This window comes from Equus asinus, chromosome 8 (genome assembly GCF_041296235.1).
Source record: "Equus asinus isolate D_3611 breed Donkey chromosome 8, EquAss-T2T_v2, whole genome shotgun sequence".
Taxonomy (NCBI): domain Eukaryota; kingdom Metazoa; phylum Chordata; class Mammalia; order Perissodactyla; family Equidae; genus Equus; species Equus asinus.
The window spans coordinates 22,272,278-22,290,313 of NC_091797.1; the positions used below are offsets into that span (position 1 = coordinate 22,272,278).

At 53.2% G+C, this 18,036-nt stretch overlaps 3 protein-coding genes across 8 annotated transcripts in view; 1 reads left to right on the forward strand and 2 right to left on the reverse strand.

Annotated features, from left to right (window-relative positions):
- The window catches only part of PTK7 (protein tyrosine kinase 7 (inactive)), a 58,106-nt gene extending 57,272 nt beyond the window's left edge, over nt 1-834 (reverse strand). For both annotated transcript variants that reach the window (XM_070514920.1, XM_014837403.3), the window contains exon 1: nt 559-834. In XM_070514920.1, the coding sequence (XP_070371021.1) occupies nt 559-637 (79 nt within the window). In that variant the 5' untranslated portion in view covers nt 638-834. The remainder of the gene's footprint in view (nt 1-558) is intronic.
- Nucleotides 835-2,046: 1,212 nt separating this feature from the next.
- Nucleotides 2,047-14,073, reverse strand: KLC4 (kinesin light chain 4). 5 transcript variants are annotated; one of them, XM_070514923.1, is made up of 17 exons: nt 13,964-14,014; nt 13,267-13,374; nt 12,065-12,346; nt 10,850-11,080; nt 9,106-9,187; nt 8,297-8,507; nt 7,721-7,808; nt 6,507-6,608; nt 6,108-6,281; nt 5,729-5,828; nt 5,478-5,530; nt 5,215-5,285; nt 4,924-5,032; nt 4,206-4,346; nt 3,805-3,920; nt 3,388-3,451; nt 2,047-2,509 (listed from the first exon to the last, which is right to left on the reverse strand). In XM_070514923.1, the coding sequence occupies exons 3-17, from the start codon at nt 12,320-12,322 to the stop codon at nt 2,459-2,461; spliced, it is 1,851 nt and encodes a 616-aa protein (XP_070371024.1). In that variant the 5' UTR covers nt 12,323-12,346; nt 13,267-13,374; nt 13,964-14,014; the 3' UTR covers nt 2,047-2,458. The 5 variants fall into 5 exon arrangements, with proteins under 5 accessions (XP_070371024.1, XP_014692885.3, XP_070371026.1 ...); XM_014837399.3 differs by lacking the exon at nt 13,267-13,374 and having other exon boundaries at nt 13,964-14,073; XM_070514925.1 differs by lacking the exon at nt 13,267-13,374 and having other exon boundaries at nt 12,065-12,713.
- MRPL2 (mitochondrial ribosomal protein L2) lies at nt 13,822-17,801 on the forward strand. Its single transcript, XM_014837402.3, has 7 exons — nt 13,822-14,390; nt 15,517-15,685; nt 16,280-16,421; nt 16,531-16,646; nt 16,723-16,833; nt 17,124-17,197; nt 17,552-17,801. Exons 1-7 carry the CDS (start codon nt 14,295-14,297, stop codon nt 17,762-17,764), a joined length of 921 nt encoding a protein of 306 aa, XP_014692888.1. The 5' UTR covers nt 13,822-14,294; the 3' UTR covers nt 17,765-17,801.
- The last annotated feature ends 235 nt before the right edge of the window (nt 17,802-18,036 follow it).

An 18,036-nucleotide genomic window follows, 5' to 3' on the forward strand; every position in this document is an offset into this window, starting at 1 on the left:
TCCGCCCTCCCCAGCAGGGCCATCAGGGGTGCCCGCTTGGCCCAGGAACTTGGAGGAGGGAAGCCGGGAGCGTCGGCCGGCGTAGGTAACAAAGCTCCGCGCCCCGCGCGCCGCAGGTCGGTCCCGAATCCGGCCCCAGGCCGGCCTCCCTCACCTAGGCTGAGCCTGACGGGGGACACCGTGCCCCCCGCCTCCAGTCACCTCACTGCAGCCTCCTAAGTGGGGGGCAGTCGTTCCTCTCCCGAAAAGAAACTCCCTACCAGGGCCCGGGAGCCCGCAACTCCCGGCAGTTCCCGAGCAAACTCTCCGCGCAGGCCGGGAAAACTCTGGAGGCTGGAAACGCGTCCTCGTGGGCGCGGGTGGGAGAGGGGCCCCAACCGAGTCCGCGGGGGCTTCGCCACCGCCCAGGCGCCGGGACCGCGCAGCCCCAGCGAGCCTCTCCAGCACTCCAAGGTGTCTTCCTCGCTCCAGCCACCCCCACCACCTTCCCGGCGCCCCTCCTGCCCGCGGGGCTCCCGCGCTTCCCGAGCCCGGTTCCCCCAGCGCGCTGGGACTCACCACCCAGCAGCGGCAGCAGCAGGACGCTGAGCAGAGGCAGCCGGCGGGGGCGGCTTGGGGCTCCCCGCGCAGCTCCCATCGCTGCGGGCTCGGGGGAAGGAGCGGGCTGGCGCGCCGACTGCGCTCCGCGGCGGGCCCAGGAGGCCGAGCGCACTGGAGCGCGGGGTCCGCTGCAGCCGCCACCGCCGGAGCCCGAGCCCGAGGCGTCCCGAGCCGGAGCCGCGCGCGCCCGCACCTCCTAGTGCTCGCGCGCCGCCGCCGCCGCCGCCAAGCCCCGCCCCGCGACGCCCCCTCCCCGCCGGCCGCCGCCAAGCCCCGCCCCTCCGACGCCCCCTCCCCGCCGTGGCGGGGAGGAGCTCGTGGTTGGGGGTGGGGTCTGGAGATGGATGAGGGACCGAGGGAGCGAAGCCCCGGGATGTATGGGGACCTGAGCGAGGTTGGGGAGCGCAGACTGTGCCTGCCGCCTAGACTGCAGGGACTCAGGGGAACCAAAGTGACTTTATGATTCCTTGGTCCCTAGGGAGGACAGTCGGTTCTGGGCCTTCCTGAGGGCTCTCACCAACAGTTCCCCCAAATTCTCGGGGTAAGGGAGGAAAACGTGGGATCTGAATCACTTCTCAGCAACTTGAAATCCTGAGGGAGACCTAGAACAGAAAGGTGTCCTTGGTGTCCCCAAGCAAGGTAAACCTGGAGATACTGTGGAGCCCTAGGAGAGATGGAGCCTCGAGAAGTGAGGGACCAGCGCGTGGCTGTGGTCTGCTTCGGCTCTGGACCAATCTGAACCCAAAGGTAGAAAAAGACTGGGCTCTGAACGGCCGGGTGAAGGCTGTTAAACTGACAAATTCATCCCAAGTCCATCTCCAGGCAGTCTGGGCTGTGTCAGGGCATGGCCAAGTCTCCAGCTGTGGGGAGGCCCAGCACAGCCCTTGTTCCAGGCACCCCCCCCCCCCCAGCGCCACCACCCCCACATTCTTTCTTTGTTGTGAAAGCAGCAAGGGGTGTAGGAGGCGGGTCAGGAGGAGTCAAGCTTTAGAAGATGGGCCCCAGCTGCTGCTCAGGCCTCCAGGATATGCTGAGAAGGGATGGATAGTGAGTGCCTGGTCCCCCTCTGGCTCCGGAGGGCCCCCCCAGGCCTGCTTAGACCTCCCTTCCCCCAAGCAGCTGGGAGGAGGAGGGGCAGCCACAGAGGGCCTCACAGGCCAGGAGCAGTGGCGCCAGGACTCCAGGGTCCTGCCACATGGCCACCACATGTCCCTGACAACCCAGTCCACAGCACCTTCTCCTTGGGTTGTGGGCCTCCTCCCCCATCCCCCAGATGCCTTCCTGATGGCCCTGCTGGAGAGGATACAACAGGGGAAGGAAGAGAGGAGAGATCCAAGAATCAACACTCCTCCTATGCCCTATCCATCAATGCCCCTCACCCTTCTGTGAAGGGCCCCAACACAACCCGTGCTTCCTACCCTCTTCAATCAGGACTCAAGTGGCAGACTGGTTACCTGATTCTTTTATTTAAGAAAAGTGAAATACATGGACCTGAAGTGAGGCAGCCGAGGGAACAAGAGAGGCCAGAGCAAGGCAGCTTGGCTGGCCAGCCCCAAACCCTCTGACAGAAAAGCCAGCAGCAGGCTGCATCTCTGAGGTGCGTACCTGCTCCTTACCCACCTTGGGAACCTTAGAGCTAGCTACTCTAGAGGACCACAGGGTGGGGAAAGGACGTCCTGAGGGTCCTTCCTGGGGGGGATTCCTGAGGAGGGAGCCGAGACCCTAAGGGCAGCAGCAAATCTTCTGGTTAACTGCTCCCCCTTCACTGTCCCACCTTGGGGTTGGAAGAGCCAGGAGCAATAGGGAATGCTGTAAGGGCTGTGGGGGGACCCAGCAGACCTGGGGGGTGGGTTGATTGTCAGCTGCTTGAAGAGAGGTCCATAGTGCTGGCACTGAGACCCCGGGAGACCTGAAACAGACAATACCATGCCATCAGCCCAGGCACCTCAGCCTCCCAAAGACTGTCCGCTGGAGTCTGTCCATCTCATGGCTGCAATCTACCTCTGGACCTAGGATGGAACCTGTAACCTCAACCCCAAGCTCTAGGGCTTTGTTTAGCCTTTGCTAGGGTTTTCTAGAAGACAATGCTCTGGTGGAGAAATACCTGGAAGAGCCACATGAATACTGGCATATACTTTGAATGTGTTGATACAGTTGGTTATTTCCCCTTAAAATATCATTACTGTTTTCTCAAATAGAGATGATTTAATACTTTTTTTCTTTTGCCCTTCTCATCTACTATGAGTCCCCAGGGTGAGGAGTATGGTGGCTGCAGGAAGAAGAGCAATTAGTATCCCCAAATTATTCTGTGTGTGTGTGTGAGGAAGATTGGCCCTGAGCTAACATCTGTGCCAAGCTTTCTCTATTTTGTATATGGGATGCTGCCACAGCCTGGCTTGATGAGCGGTGTGTAGGTCCATGCCCAGGATCTGAACCCATGAACTCCAGGCTGCCAAAGCAGAGCACACAAACTTAACCACTACACCGCTGGGTCGGCCCCTCCCCAAATCCTTCTTGAATTAGTCATAATTCCAAAGTACCAGTTTAGAGAACATCAATTCCTGTTCCCCTCTTGGTTAATTTATTTGCCACTATCTCTGGCCCGAAACTGTTCCCTGGTGGTCACCACCCCCAACGAGCTGGCTGTCCAATTGCTGTCTGCCCAACTCCAATTCCCTGGCTAGAGTCTTCATCCCAGATGACTCTCCCCTCTTCCCTAACTCCTGCTGGGCTGGCTCTGTGGCTGTCCTTTCTCACCCACCCACATGCTCACAGCACTACTCTTACCTGGAGGGGTGCTGAATTGGGTTGGTTCAGATAGTTTAAGGAGGCTGCCCGCTTCATGTTGCTGCTACAATGGAAAAAGAAAGAACTGAGGCCTCTTCTCTTCCCCATGAGTGGCTCTAAAGCTCCGGGCCCCTTGCACACTGCCACAGAGAATCAAATCACTGACTCCCTACCATCCGACGGCCCCAACACATAAACACACACAGACTCTTATCTTCATCAGTAACCAGCATCTCCTCAGGTATTTGTTTTCCCCCTGGGGCACCCATTTTTCCCAAACTCTCTCTCCGTGGCCATGCCATTGACTTCCTCCATGTTTCTCTCCAACAAACTTCTCCTCCAGAGAAGAGGAGCCAAGAGGAGCTGGAGGCAAGGGCTTACTTGCCTGCTGTGCCATATCTCAGTCTCACTGTGTACCTGGAGGGCCGAGGCTCAGTCCCTTGGAGCTTCCTCACCAGGAGTTCGCTGCTTCTACGAAGGACATCCCGAATCTTGCCCAGAGAGCCACTCCTCTGCAGAGTCCCACTGCCATCCTGGCAGAGAGGGATAGGGAACAAAAGCTAAGGGGATCCCACACAGACTGGCTTCTGAGTCTACTCCTGCCATTTATTCTGCACACATCTCCCCTCCCCCAAAAAGCCCTGTGAGTGAAAACAAGAGCCCTGACGATAGCTGGCTTGCAGAGATGCCCCTGAGAGGTTTAGGGTCATTGGAATGGGGACAACATGCCCTCATGTCCTGCCTGGACAGGCTCAGAGCCTCTCACCACCACCAGCAGGACGGGGCAGGACAGACCAAGGGGCAATAACCAGACTTACCCCTGACCACTCCACAGCCACAGAGGCATCTTCACCTCCCTCGAATTTCACACTGCCCCCAGAGCCCTCCTGGGAGGTTCTTCCACTGTCACCCTCCCCAAGCAGCTCAGCCACCTTGGTCTGGCTGATAGGGTCAGTGCCCTGGAAGGAAAAGGAAGGAGCTGGGACTTCCCACTCCCGAACTCCTCAGGATGGGGCTTTCAAAGTTTTTTTCACCATCGGCCACAGCAAGGAAAACATTTTTCCTTGTGATGTCCCAGTACATACATCCTGGAACGATACTCACCCTTTCTATTTGCAATGCATTCCTACATATAGATACATGTATGTTTTTAGCCATGGCCCACACTGAATTGATTTCATGACCCACTGAGTCAAGACCAGCAATTTGAGAAACTCTGACTTAGGGCTCCTCTCACCCTCAACCCCCTCACCTACACCCCCCATGCCCCTCCTCAGTAGATTCTGTGAAAGAGCAGGGCTTCCCTTCTAATAGTCCATTTAGTGAAGTGAAACTTGGAGTCTTGACCTCAAAGAGCAGATGGAGGGTAAGAACACACTTGAAAACAACCATAACCACAAGAGTGTCTCACCTTCCTTTCTCTGTCTTCCTCTTCAGCCTCTCCTCTTGTTCTTCAAAGACTCACAAGAAGCCTCAGTGGTCCCCCATCCCCAGGGCCCTACCCTCCAGGCCCTCCTTCCCCTCCTAGTCTCTGACCTGTTTCCGGGAACGCAGGGCACATTCCTCCAGGGTCTCAGCTGCCTCCAGCTTTCCCTGGCGCCTGTACAGAGCTCCTAGGTTTCTCAGAGTAGTGTTCACTGTGGGGCTATGGGAGGTGAGACCAGGGAAGGAAGTGAGGATGGGTTCAGAAAAGAAATAGGAGAGAGCTGGAGCAGAGCTAAGGCAGAGGGAAAGTCAAAGGGAAGGAGGGAAAAGGTCCAGGAGGCCAGGATCAGGGATTGGATGGAGAACATCGGAGGCCAAACCAGCTTCTCACTGGCTGCTCACCTGCTCACTTTGCAGGCCTTGTACCAGCCTCCATACTCAGCGTAGGGTGTGCCACCCTCACGATGCCGGCTCTGCAGGAGGACAGAGAGGGAGGGGAAGCCAGAGATGAAAGAACAGAGATGCTGGGGTGCAGGCAGGGCTGGGGAAGGCACCATGCATCTGGGGCTGGTGCTCGGGTGGGAAGTAAGGAGCTGGGCTAGTGCCAGGAGTAAGACAGAGGCCCTGGTTGCCTCGTGCTCCCCAGGCTGGCCCCCTGCACTCACTTTGCTCATCTCCTCCCGCTCCTCTGCATGCATCCAGATGGGCTTGTGGTCGTCTGGAGGTGATACATGGGAAGGGGTGGCAAGGTTAAAGAACAGAGCTGGACAATATGGGGGAGCCAGGACCCAGAGGTCCACAGGACTGGACTAAAGGGGTCTGGCTCGCCCTGGGAACCACTGTGGCCTAACCCCCCACCTCTGGTCTGCATTTTTTTTCCTCTCTGCAGTTCCCTCCCCAGGCCCTCACCACTCACCATCCACAGACCCAAACTCCTGCACATGAGCACGGGTCAGGATCTCTTTGTAGAGTGTCTCAGCCTCGGCATATTTGCCCTGTTTCAGGTAACAGGAAGCCTGGGGGCAGGAAGGTAAAAACACCGGAGCAAGAGATGGAGACAAGGTCTCAGTCAAGCTCAGGGATGTCCACTTCTTGGTCTCTTTATGACTTTCCCCGGAGATCCTCCCCACATCTCCTTTTCTAGCTGCAGGGTCAAGCGTTCCCACTCCACTCCCAAGAGGCTATGGAATTTCTGCCATCCAGCTGGCATGGAGCAGATCCCTCTGCCCCAGAGATGAGCGCAAAGGCACTGAGGTTAGTGTACCAGACTATGATGCTTCCCCTTCCTCCCTTACCAGGTTGTTCTTGGTCCGGGCTACATTAGGGTTGTCCGGCCCCAGCTGCCCCTCATAGATGGCCAGGGCCCGCCGGTAATAGCGTTCCACGGCCTCATACTTGCCCTGGTTTTGGCACAACAGGGCCAGGTTGTTCAGCTGCTTTGCCACATCTGGGTGGTCAGTGCCCAGGACCTGAAGGGGAGCAAAGGAGCAATAGATGGCTACAATTATGTGCGTGTGTGTGTGTGCATGTGCTTGCACGTGCCCATGACGGGTGAAGGGGGAAGGGAACAATAGAGGTGAGAACAAGGCAAAGATAGGGGGTGAGAAAAAAAGAAGTGAGGGAGGAGGTTAGACCAGAAGACAGTGGAGGAGGGGCCACAGCAGCAGGGAAGAATGGGGAGAGGGCACAGGCACCTTTTCTCGAATCTCCAGTGCCCGCTGGCACAGTGGCTCCGCCTCCTTGTATTTGCCCCTTTTGCCATAGAGAACCGCCAGATTGTTGAGTGTGGCAGCCACCTAGGAAGACAGGCCTGTCCGCTGAGACACTGGTGCTTTCAAGGACCTTGAGAATCAAAGTTCCTCCCACCGCACAGCAGGGCCCCATGCTGCACAACTCCAAGAGAAATGGACTCTACCACCCTAGCCAGAGTGGGGGAGGGGGAACTGCTGAACCTGATATGAGGTTCTCTCTGGAGGTGGTATCGCCCTCTAGGGGGATTTTTACACATTTCTGGAGGTGTTTCTTTTGGTTGCCATAAAGATTAGGGGCAGTATCACCTTTGGGGAGGCAAGGATGCCACAGGTGTTCTGCATGTGTGCGACAGCTCTGCCAACTTTTGAATGTCCTGCCAGACATTCAAACACTGAATGTAAGCTTTGACACTTAGTGGAATATCAAGATAGGAGTTATTTTTTCTGAGATACATCATCCCTGCCTATCACATGTCATAACACAGGGCATTATTTTCAGCTCATGTTCAAAAACATCTTATTTCTCATTTTTTCCACTTTGAAAATCTATTATTTGTCTTGGCGTGCTACCCCTACTTAAGGGTTTTTCTTTCTTTCTCTTATCATATACAAACAAATCTGGTCTGTCATTACTTATTCCAATAGTGGATTTTAATCTCGTATCTACCAATACTTCTGCTCTGTCATTTTTTAGTAGTTCTTATACAGAATGGCTTACTGGTAATATTTCTTCTAAATCTAAAGTTATTCATTATATATCAGACAACTATATTATGTCTTTGAGCACAATTGTACTCCTTACAACTGTTACTATATTGTATTTTTATTTTATTGTAATGTATTATATATGATATTTTATTATAAATTACTTTCCTTGTTTCTCTTTTATATTAATAGGGTATCATTCAATTTTTTTGGAATTTATATGTGTGGGTAGGTTACATTATCTATGAATTAAGTTTCAGGAAAATATCCATTATAAGAAGGAATCATTGGGTCTCAGAGAGTTGAGAACCACTGGATCAGTAGACAGTGCCTGGAAGAATGGAATCCTCATGCCTCCTTCCTGAGCACCCCTAGTGGGTGGGCTGAGGGCAGCAGATGGACAAAGAAGGGGGCCAAAAGAGCATGGGGGAAGGAGAGCAAGGAATACTGACAGCAGGGTGGTCCCGGCCCAGGGTGCTCTCCCGGATGCTGAGGGCATCATTCAGCAGGTGGGCAGCTTCTTTATACTTATTCTGATCCCTGGAAAAGGAAAAAAGTGACAGGGGTCACCCTGAAGTCTGCCCCCAAGCCATCTCCTGTCCTCCTTCCCTTTAGGACAACTGAGGTACATTTAGGGATTGGGGACCACCATGAGGAGACAGGAAGCCTGATATGAGCAGTGAGAGGGGTTCACCAACACACCCATACCTGGATGCAAAACACTGCCACGCCAAGAGGAGGCCACAAGTTATAGGACACAAGAGACAGAAGCAGAGAGAGAAAGACACCCTCCCCAGAGAGGAGACTGGAGAAGCAAAGAACCTGAGAGATGAGTATTCTCTGGGGTCAAGGGCTCAAGTATGGAAAGACTGAGAGGTCTGGTACAGGAGAAAGCCCCCCAGTGGGGTGTACCTGGGAGGCCCAGCAGGGAGAAGAGAGACCTTGTGGAGAGGAGGAATAGGAACCAAAAGAGGACCAAGGTGGGAATCTGGAGGCAGATTTGTGGTGAGGAGGAGGGCTATACTCACCGATACACCAAAGCAAGGATGTTGAGCATGGTCGCGACATCAGGGTGGCCACGGCCAGATGTGCGCTCCAGGTCCTCCAGCGCCTGCTTGCAGAGCGGCACGGCCACCTCATAGCGACCCTGGGCTGCATACTGTATTACCAAGTTGTGCAGTGTCCGCAACCTTGCTGGGATCTCATATCCGCTGTGCTGGGCACCCTGGCCACGGGACACTAAACGATCCCAGAAAATGAACAGAACTCCCTCAGGGGACCCTTCCTCTCCCCTTTCCTGTCTGCCTTCCCTACCCCACTCCATGTCTTGCTCCATGGCTGTGCCCACCCCAACCAGGCTCTCTCCTGAGACCCACCTCAACTGCTATTCTTTTGCCTACTCCCTTACACCTGTGCCCATCTCAATCCAGTTGGTTCACCCAATAATTCATTCATTCAACAAACATTTACTAATGAATATGAGCCAGGGATACAAAGATAAGAAAGACCTAGTTCTTTCCCTTGAGGAGCTCACGCTTTTCCACTTGAGGGTCATTCTCACCTCAACTGTGAACTCCTTATTGGGGGGACTTGCGTCATTCTCATCTCAGTATCCCTAGTGCCTAGCATGGTGCCTGGAACATGTTAAGTGTTTCATAAATGTTGACAAATAAGGGGGAGGCTGAGGAAATCAAAGTACTAGCCCAGGCCCTGCCCATCTCCAGAGCAAGTGGAGAACTTATTTCTGAATGGTGAGCATCCTTTGTCCAGGGGGGCCAGGGCTGGGACCAACCTCCTGCTGCCCCTCTCCACCCTCCAGCTCCAGAGGCAGACTCACAGCCATTGCTGGGGTCTTCTTCCTCCTCATTGGGGAAGAGGTCATCCAGGGAATCCTTGGTGGCATCGCCCTCTTTCTCCTCCTGGAAGGGAAGCAGCAGCATGTCTGGGCCAAGATATCCCCAGTAGCCTCCTCAGGCCCACTCTAAACCATGAAATCACTGGCAGCTGGGGCCTAGAAGACTCTTGTTCATGTCCCTGGCCCTGGGAGGCCAGTGTCTGTCTCGCCAAGCTCAGGCCTCTCTCGTTTGTAAATCTCATGACTTTCCCTTCCTTCACATCAAGAGTTTCCTTCCTACACATCCTCCTTCTCCAGCCTCAACCTCTCTCCCCCTCAGTTCTTGTAATTATAGCCCTGTGCTGATTCCTCTGTGTTTACATTGATTACAGGTCTGTTCTGTCTCTCCTGAGGGCAGGGAGTGTGTCTGATCTGATTGACATGTACCCAAAGTGTCTAGCTCAGCCTTGCACCCATCATCTGCCACTGCTCTCTCTGGACTTAGTGCCCAACACTCACTGTCCACCTTTCTTCCACACTGGGCAAATTTGCTTTACCCCACCAGACACTGCTGCCTTGTACAAACACCTCCAACCCTCCTGCCCAGCTTTACCAATGTGTCCCATGCAAATCATCCCACTTTCCTGGAGATAAACTAGCTTTTCAGCCCTGGAGTCTTATCTATGACACACACCCACTTGGAGTCTAGAAAGTGCCTCACTCTCCACCATCCATCAAAAGCCATCCCAGCTCCTAACCCATTCAAATGAAAAGTCCAACCTAAGTCTTACCCACCTCACCCGCCAGCCTTTCTCAGACCATTCCAGCCCCCAGGAACCTATATTCTTGGAATTCCTCCCACACTGACTGAACCATTCATCCAACACTAAGCACTTGCATTGTCACCTACGTGTTCTCATGTGTAAGCCTTGTCCCTACAGCCACATTATAATCTTGAGACGGCAAGAACTCTCTTTTGTAGTTCTTTGTTTTTGGGGTTTTTTTTAGGAAGATTAGCCCTGAGCTAACATCTGCTGCCAATCCTCTTCTTTTTGCTGAGGAAGACTGGCCCTGAGCCAACATCCGTGCCCATCTTCCTCTACTTTATATGTGGAATGCCTGCCACAGCATTGCTTGCCAAGCATTGCCATGTCCGCACCGAGGATCCGAACCCGCGAACCCCGGGCCACCAAAGTGGAACGTGCAAACTTAACCCATGCACCACCAGGCCAGCCCCATCTCTTTTATAGTTCTTTACATCTCCCCTACATACATCTTCTTGCACTGCCTCAGGCAGAGAGATATATAAATGTCTTTTGAGTGAGGGTTAAATTTCACACATTTTGAGAGCAAATTTTAAGAGGATCTTGCTCAACTGGGCTAATGCTTTCCCTAATGGTAGTGCTTAGGATTCTGGATTGGAATTGTCCAGGCGCTTATATGTTTCCCCCCTACATACCTATCATTGTGAGCGCAGGACTCTCTCTGCCTCATTCACTGCTGCATCCCCAGCCAAGTGCACAAGGCCTGGCATATATAGTAGTCACTTAATTAAATGTTGATTGAATGAGTGAATGTTGTTTTCCCCTTGCTATCATCTGGAGTTGGTGTCAGGACCTCTATTCTGCCAGGTGGGGGCAGGGTGTGTAGCATTGCTGGCCCCTGCACATGATGGAGCAATTGTCCCCATGTTTGTGGTGACTCCCAGCTGTCCACCCACCAGCCAGCCCTGCCTGCACACACTTACTGCCGTGTGCCCATCCTCATCGTACTGCCGCAGTTGCCCCAGGAACTCCAGGTGCTTCTTTTCCTCCTCCAGCTGAGCCACAGCCTGTTCGCTGCGCTGTAGCCGCTGCTGGGTGCCCGCCAGCTCGTCCCGGAGCCACTGGTTCTCCTGGCACAGCCGCCGTACCTGAGCCCTCAGCTTCTGTTTCTCCGACTCCACTGTGCTCAGGTGGCTGGCCAACGCCAGCATCACCTAGGTAAGCACATCCTGTGAGCACCTGGGTAGGAGTGTTCAGGGATAGGCGGGAGGGGAGCCTACCAGGAGGCAGGAAGACTGGCAGGGGCCAGGAGGCAGGGTTGGGTAGCAGTGGCTCTACCTTCAAAATATACCCTGAATCCAATTTCTCACCACCTCCATAGCCACCACCTTAGGCCAAGCCACTGTCAGTTCCCACTGACAGTGAATGACTACAGGAGCCTCCTCCCTGGCCTCCCTGTTTCTGCCCTTGTTTCCTTAGAGTACATTCTCAACCCATATTTTCAATGTTAAATTAGACCACATCACTCCTCTGCTCAAAACATTCCAAGAGTTTCCATCTAACTCAAAGTAAAAGCAAAGCCCTTATGATGGCCTACAAGTTCCACATGATCTGTCCCCCACTCCCCCAACCCCATGACCACTCAAACTCCATCTTGCTTCCCCTCATTTACTCTACTGCAGCTACCCTGGCCCCTCACTGAACTCACTGGGAAGGCTCCAGTTCAGGGCCTTTGCACTTGCTGTCTGCTCTGCTGAGGATGCTCTTCCCCCATTTATTGTACGACTCATTCTCTCACCTTCAAATGTTTGCTCAAATGTCGCCTTTTCAGTGAGGCTTTTTCTGACCACTCTATCGAAAATTGTATCCTCTCTCCATGCTCCCTAATCTATTTCCTGCTTTATTTTTATCCTTAGCAATTATCATTCTGGCATGCTGAATCGTTTACTTATTTATTTGTGTATTGTCTGCCTCCCCCAGCTAGATTCCAAGATGGCAAAGATTTTTTGTCTGATGTGTTCAGTGACGTGTCTCCAGTGCCCAGAAGAGCAATGCGGGGCACATAGAAGGGGCCTAATCCATATTTACTGAATGAATAAATGCAAGCATCTAGCACAAGGAGATCCTAAGTGATCCCAAACCTCCAATCAGACAACTGCTGCTCCATGGGCCATGTGGTACCACCTCCTCCCTCTCACCTGGGCCTCACTCAGCCCCAGCTCGATGTTTTCCATGGAACGGCGCAGCTGCCGGGCCTTCTCGTGCACCAGCCCTTCTTCATGGCCTCCCTGCTGCAGACACTCGATGGTATGGGACAGACTTTGCAGCACAGCCTGGTGTTCACTGTGTAGGGCCTCTAGGCCTTGGCTCACCAGCCGCGTGCTTCCCAGGATCTCCTCCTGGCTGAGCCGGTGCCCTGCAGGCTCATCCCGCTGCCCCAATACCAGGCCCGACATCCTGGCCGAGGGACCTTCCCTGGACTAGAGAGAACAGCCAGAGCTCAACAGGGTAAAGATAAGAAAGACAGGCTGAGCCCCTTGGCTAGAGGGTGGTGGGGATCCAAGTGAAGGGACGAGAGAGAGTACGGGTGACCCTTTGGTCTAACTGGAGAGACTGACCAGGGAGGAGGGAGTCAGCAACACTAAACACAAAGCTAAGGTGTGGGAGAGAGAGAGGGAGAAGAATTGACTTGAATGACAAAAGACTATAGAAGGAACAAAGGTGCTGAGAACTAGCAGAGGGTTTTAGAACTCAGGAACAGAACAGAAAAGGAGTTGGAGAAAGAGCTTGGGTTAGGAAAAGGAATCAGGAGATGAGAGACAGCACTATAGGGAACACAGAGGGTGTCTGGGGAGAGTTGCAAAGGAAAGGGGGTTAAAGCAGACAGGAGATATACAGAAAATAATGCAGAGGTTTCGAAAAAAGGGAAGGAATAGGTTTCAAAGTTAAATCAGGGAAGAGAGGGAAAAGACGAAAATAAGAGCCTTCATCGCAGGGCCCAGATGAGAGGGCCCCAGAAGGCTCAAGGTCTTCAGGCTGCGTCACTCACGGAGCTAAGCCCAGCATCTCCAAACCTGGTCAGCCCTGACTCTTCCCCACTAGCCTTCAACCCACACTTCCCACCCCCCAGGTGTCAGGCTGTCTTCCTACTTCCTCAAAAGAGCCTTGTTTCTCATCTTTTAAGTCCTCTTACCGGTATACACAGCAGAGTCCTTGGCTGTGGCGCGCAGGCCGGAGCCCGGAAGAAACTCTATTCGGCAGCCAGGGACTCAAAAGGATCTGCCCTGCCCAAAGTCCAGAAGTCCAGCGTTCCCACCCCTTCTCTTACCACTTCACAGACACACAGAGGACCTGACACAGAGCCCCACCCAGGACAAACACCCTCCCTTGCCCTGCTTACAGGTCTTCAAAGACGACCAACGTCCCTCCTCCTTCCCCAAGTCAACCTCACATCCCAGGCCTGGGGAGCTATTTTCTCGCAAGAAAGGAGTGAGACGTGATGCGAGACCTGCGGCAAGGGGCGTGTTTCGGAAAGGGTGTGGAGGGAGACCTGGTCAATCCTAGCCCAGGCACTTCCAGGGCTTTGTCTGTGTCATGATCACCTACTAACAGGCTCTGAGAGGAGTCACCTTAGGGTGCTTCCCAGACGCCTGATGATGCAGGGAAGAACGGCGGGTCTGCTGAGCGGCTGCGGGGTCACAGGGAAACGAGGCGCTGGGAGTTAGTCTCCTGGGCCCAGGAATGCGGTTGAGAAGTGTCCCAGGCAGTGGACCTGCCCTGGGGCCTAGGGTGGGGATGGAGTGCGATGGGCGGGGGCGACGGGGGAGGTGCAGGTGGACTGCCGAGGTCTGGGTCGCGGGCAAGGACGCAGGGGCCCGACAATCCCGAGGCCACAGACTAGCGCAGGGGGCGGGGCAGGCCGTCTGTCTGTCTGTCTGGACGCCGAGGGGCGGGAAGAATCGCAGGGGGCGGAGTTTTTGAATAGGTCTGGAGTTGTTTGAGATCGGTCGAAGGGGGTTTGTCCCTCTGTCCGGGAGTGCGGGAAGGAGGTAGCGGGACCTCAACCCTCAGTCCCAGAGGTACCTTCAAAGACTCACCCGCAGTCTGTCGATCCCGCTGCCGCCCTGGCCGGTGCTGCCCCTTTAAATCCATCATGGCTACCGCTTGAGGCAATTGTTTTGACGGCTCCTAGGGGCGGGGCCTGTTTCCCAGTCACGCGACCTAGGAGCCGCCCGAGGATTGGCCCTGACTACACGCTGGGGAGGAAAGGAGGTGTGTATCCAACTCGGTCTCGGGTTCTCTGCCTGCCTCTTTTTACGTCACGATGGAGCGACGCCACCGGGACCCGTTAGCGTCATCCAGGAGCGCCAGGCAGTCTGGCTAAAGGTAACGGTGGCGTGCTGAACTCAGCGGAGCTTGGCCACCGTCATGGCCCTGCGGGTACTGACCCGCGCTCTGGGCTCTCTGAGCCTGACGCCCCCGGCTGCTGCCGCCTCCGGCCCAAGCCTGCTCCAGGCCGCCCAGGTAATCCTCCTGGAGATCAGGCTGTTTCTGTTCGGGGTGCCGGAGAAGGGGCACCGGGGATGGGAGGCGCGGGACGCGAACCTGGTCAGAATCATGCCGGCCCGTTACTTTGGATAAGTCACTCTCAGTCTCCGCTTTCTCCTCTGTAAATGTTGCTATCTCACAGGGCCGCTGGATTCCTCAGCCGAGCTATTGGAGGCGAAAGTGCTTTACAAATCACCAGTCGTACAGGTTTCAATAATAACTGATATTTATTGAGTGCCTATTATAGGCGAAGCATAAATAATAGACGTTTTAAATAAATGAACTCCTTGCAACGATTCTATGAGGTAGTTATTATTCCCATTTTGCATATGAGGAAACTGATAAGCAGGCCAAGGTGATGTATCAACTATCCGAGCTAGGTAGTCTGGCTTTAAAGCCTGGGCTCGTAACCATTATCGATAAGCATTAAGGATGAGTTATTGCTGAGATTAGAGAATGCAGGGCTAGATACCAAGAATAGAAGCCTAAAGTGAAGGCATTACAAGGTCCCCAGTGGGTGATTAGTGAGTCACAGAAAAGAGAAGTTGTAAATTTTGCCCCTCTAGACCTTTCAGGCTGATGGTAGTTTGGCAGGTGCATACTTAAAATTCAGAACCAAAGCAGCCTACTCCGAAATGCTGGGAATGCAGCAGGGAACAAGACAGATATGATCCCACCCCTCCATTCAAATCTGAAAAACTCTCAGAAACATAATGCAGATGGCCAAAAAGGTATTGGTGCTAATGGTGGTACATGGATCTGTGGAAGTTACCACCTCAGGAGAAGGGAGTTGTTTAGGGAAGGAGAAGTTTCCTGGAGAGAGTTTTGAGCCAAATTTGGAAGGAAATGCACCAAGGGGAGAACATTCCATTGAAGAAATGCTTCAGAGATGAGAGGATCAAATGAGGAGAGGTAATCAACACACACACCTGGATAAATGTTCTGCATTGGTATCTGTGCAAGCTGTGAAGAGTGGAGTTTTGGGACAGCTAAAGGAGGAAGTGGGCTACAAGCTAAACTTGGTCTGTGCCCTCTCCCTTGGTTCTCTGATGCTTTTCCTCCAATTAGCTTTAAAGTGAAAGAGGTTTTTGTTTATCTCTAGGTGACAAACAATGCTCTCCTCCAGCTGCCCTCTGCCTCGATGTTGCTTCCCTGCCGCCCAGTCCTTACCTCTGTGGCCCTTAGTGCCAATTTTGTTTCCTGGAAGAGTCATACCAAGTACACCATTACACCAATGAAGATGAGAAAGTCTGGGGGCCGAGACCACACAGGTGGGAGCAAGGGCAAGAGGATTTAAGCAGTAAACAGGGGAACCATGGTAGGACCCTAGGTCTATATATTGATACAGGCAGAGGAATGTAATTAAAAAGCACTTAGGAGACTTGCATATAGTATATGTGTAAGAGCGAGAGTAGAATTCAAAGCAACAGACAAGTGGTCTGTACTCCTAAAGACAATCTAAGTACTTGAAGAAAACGACATACACAGGAAGTTCCACAACATTTTTCTTCACACCCTTCAAAAATTTGTAAAAGTTAAAACTGAGCACTGTTTACATGCTCAGTAATCCTTACTGAATCCTTATTCAAATCCTCGGTAAACTTACTGAAATCAGTAATTTGTAGAGATTTTATCTGGAAGTTTTATCCAATTTCAATATCATACAATTATGTTTTTACCCAGCTCCTTGTAGATGTTTCTCCACCCTCTTTGACCCCATTGTGTTGTGCAAGTTTTTATAATTTTCTTCTTGTGTCATAATGTTGGGAAGCAGTGCTCTCTGCCCGGGACAGGCCTGTTCCCAATGCTGGGAGCTGATTTGTCTGACCTGGGTCATGTCGCCCGCCCCACTGTCCTGACCACAGGCCGAATCAAGGTGCATGGTATTGGCGGGGGCCACAAGCAACGTTATCGCATGATTGACTTTCTACGCTTCCGGCCTGAGCAGGAAACCAAGTCAGGACCCTTTGAGGAGAAGGTCATCACTGTCCGCTATGATCCCTGTAGGCAAGTTTGGGACGTGCAGTGATAATGGCATGCCTGAATGACTGCTCTGTGGCTTTTCAAATGTGGGGCTGCCTAGACGGTCTGCTCACCTGAACCTCATCCTGAACAGGTCAGCAGACATAGCTCTGGTTGCTGGGGGTAGCCGGAAACGCTGGATCATTGCCACAGAAAACATGCAGGCTGGAGATATAATCCTGAACTCTGACCACATAGGCCGAATGGCAGGTGAGAGATGGCTTCCAAGTGTGTGTGGGCTGGGAGGCTGCAAGGGTTCTGGTGTTGATGAAATTCCATCTTTTAGTGGCTGCTCGGGAAGGAGATGCACATCCTCTTGGGGCCTTGCCAGTAGGGACCCTCATCAACAATGTGGAGAGTGAGCCAGGCCGGGGAGCTCAGTATATCCGAGCTGCAGGTATGAGGAAAGGAGCTACTTGGGGTCTTAAAATTTGGAAGGCCAAAGAGTACCTGAGGTCAAAAGTCTCTGAACGCCTGGGCCCACCTCTGGTCCGCTGGCAGAGAGAAAGAAGGAAAATGAGGGTGAAGAGGTGCTTGTGTTTTGACCTAAAACATTGCATGCATCCTGCTTCAGTATATCTGCTCCCAAAGGGCAAAGCGAGGGCAGTGTGGGGTACGGCCCCCTGTAAATCTGTTCCCCACCTCCTCCTTTGTGGAGGGTGGCAAAGCTGCTTCTCCCTTCCCCAGGGACATGTGGTGTGCTTCTGCGGAAGGTGAATGGGACAGCCATCATCCAGCTGCCCTCTAAGAGGCAGATGCAGGTATGTGTGCGGCTACAGGTGGAATGGATCAGCAAAAAAGGGATTTTTGGAACGTACCTTTCCTGTCCAAGATAGCTCCCAGGTGTTTTATGTTAGGCACTGCCTCCAGTTGGGTCTGTCCTTTTCTGCCACGTGACTAGGCACGCCTTGTCAGGCTGATACCATGATGGAACAGGAAACAGTGTCTGGTTTTTAGCGACAGTAGGACCTGCACTCAGGTTCAATTATGTTGTGCTTTTCCCCTGCTCTCTCCCTTCTCTCACTGAGTGTAGGAAGCCTCCTAAGAGTCCGTGCCCTCAACAGTATCAGGCTCTTTCCCCCCATGGTGTATTCTCCATCTGCTTTCTCTGTCAGGTGCTGGAAACATGCATAGCAACAGTAGGTCGAGTATCCAACGTTGATCATAACAAACGGGTCATCGGCAAGGCTGGGCGGAACCGCTGGCTGGGCAAAAGGCCTAACAGCGGGCTATGGCACCGCAAGGGGGGCTGGGCTGGCCGAAAGATTCGGCCGTTGCCGCCTATGAAGAGTTATGTGAAGCTCCCCTCAGCTGCTGCCCAAAGCTGATATCCCCGAATTCTAATAAAATGGCCTTCCACTTTTATCTGTTACTGGTTTTTTGGGCGGGAGGATGGTACATACTGGACCGGGAAAAAACCAGGAGCAAACAACTGCGGGGGGAGGAGAAAGGAAAGGATAATATGGGCAAAGACTGAAGCTGCTCCCCTTTCTTTTCGAGCCCCTCCCCCATCCCCTTGTCTCACTTCTTCACGTGTAATGGAGGAGGGGGAATAAATGACCTCCAAGGACTTTACCAGTTCTGACTTTGGGAAAGGGGA

Coding starts and splice junctions, on each gene's coding strand:
- KLC4 (XM_014837399.3), bottom strand. CDS start 12,322: ATGTCGGGCCTGGTATTGGGGCAGCGGGATGAGCCTGCAGGGCACCGG. Junction 9,188..10,849: donor ATGAGGATGGGCACACGGCA/GTAAGTGTGTGC, acceptor CTTCCCTTCCAG/GAGGAGAAAGAGGGCGATGC. Junction 5,829..6,107: donor CCCGGACCAAGAACAACCTG/GTAAGGGAGGAA, acceptor TCCTGCCCCCAG/GCTTCCTGTTACCTGAAACA.
- MRPL2 (XM_014837402.3), top strand. CDS start 14,295: ATGGCCCTGCGGGTACTGACCCGCGCTCTGGGCTCTCTGAGCCTGACG. Junction 16,422..16,530: donor GTCCGCTATGATCCCTGTAG/GCAAGTTTGGGA, acceptor CATCCTGAACAG/GTCAGCAGACATAGCTCTGG. Junction 16,647..16,722: donor CCACATAGGCCGAATGGCAG/GTGAGAGATGGC, acceptor TCCATCTTTTAG/TGGCTGCTCGGGAAGGAGAT.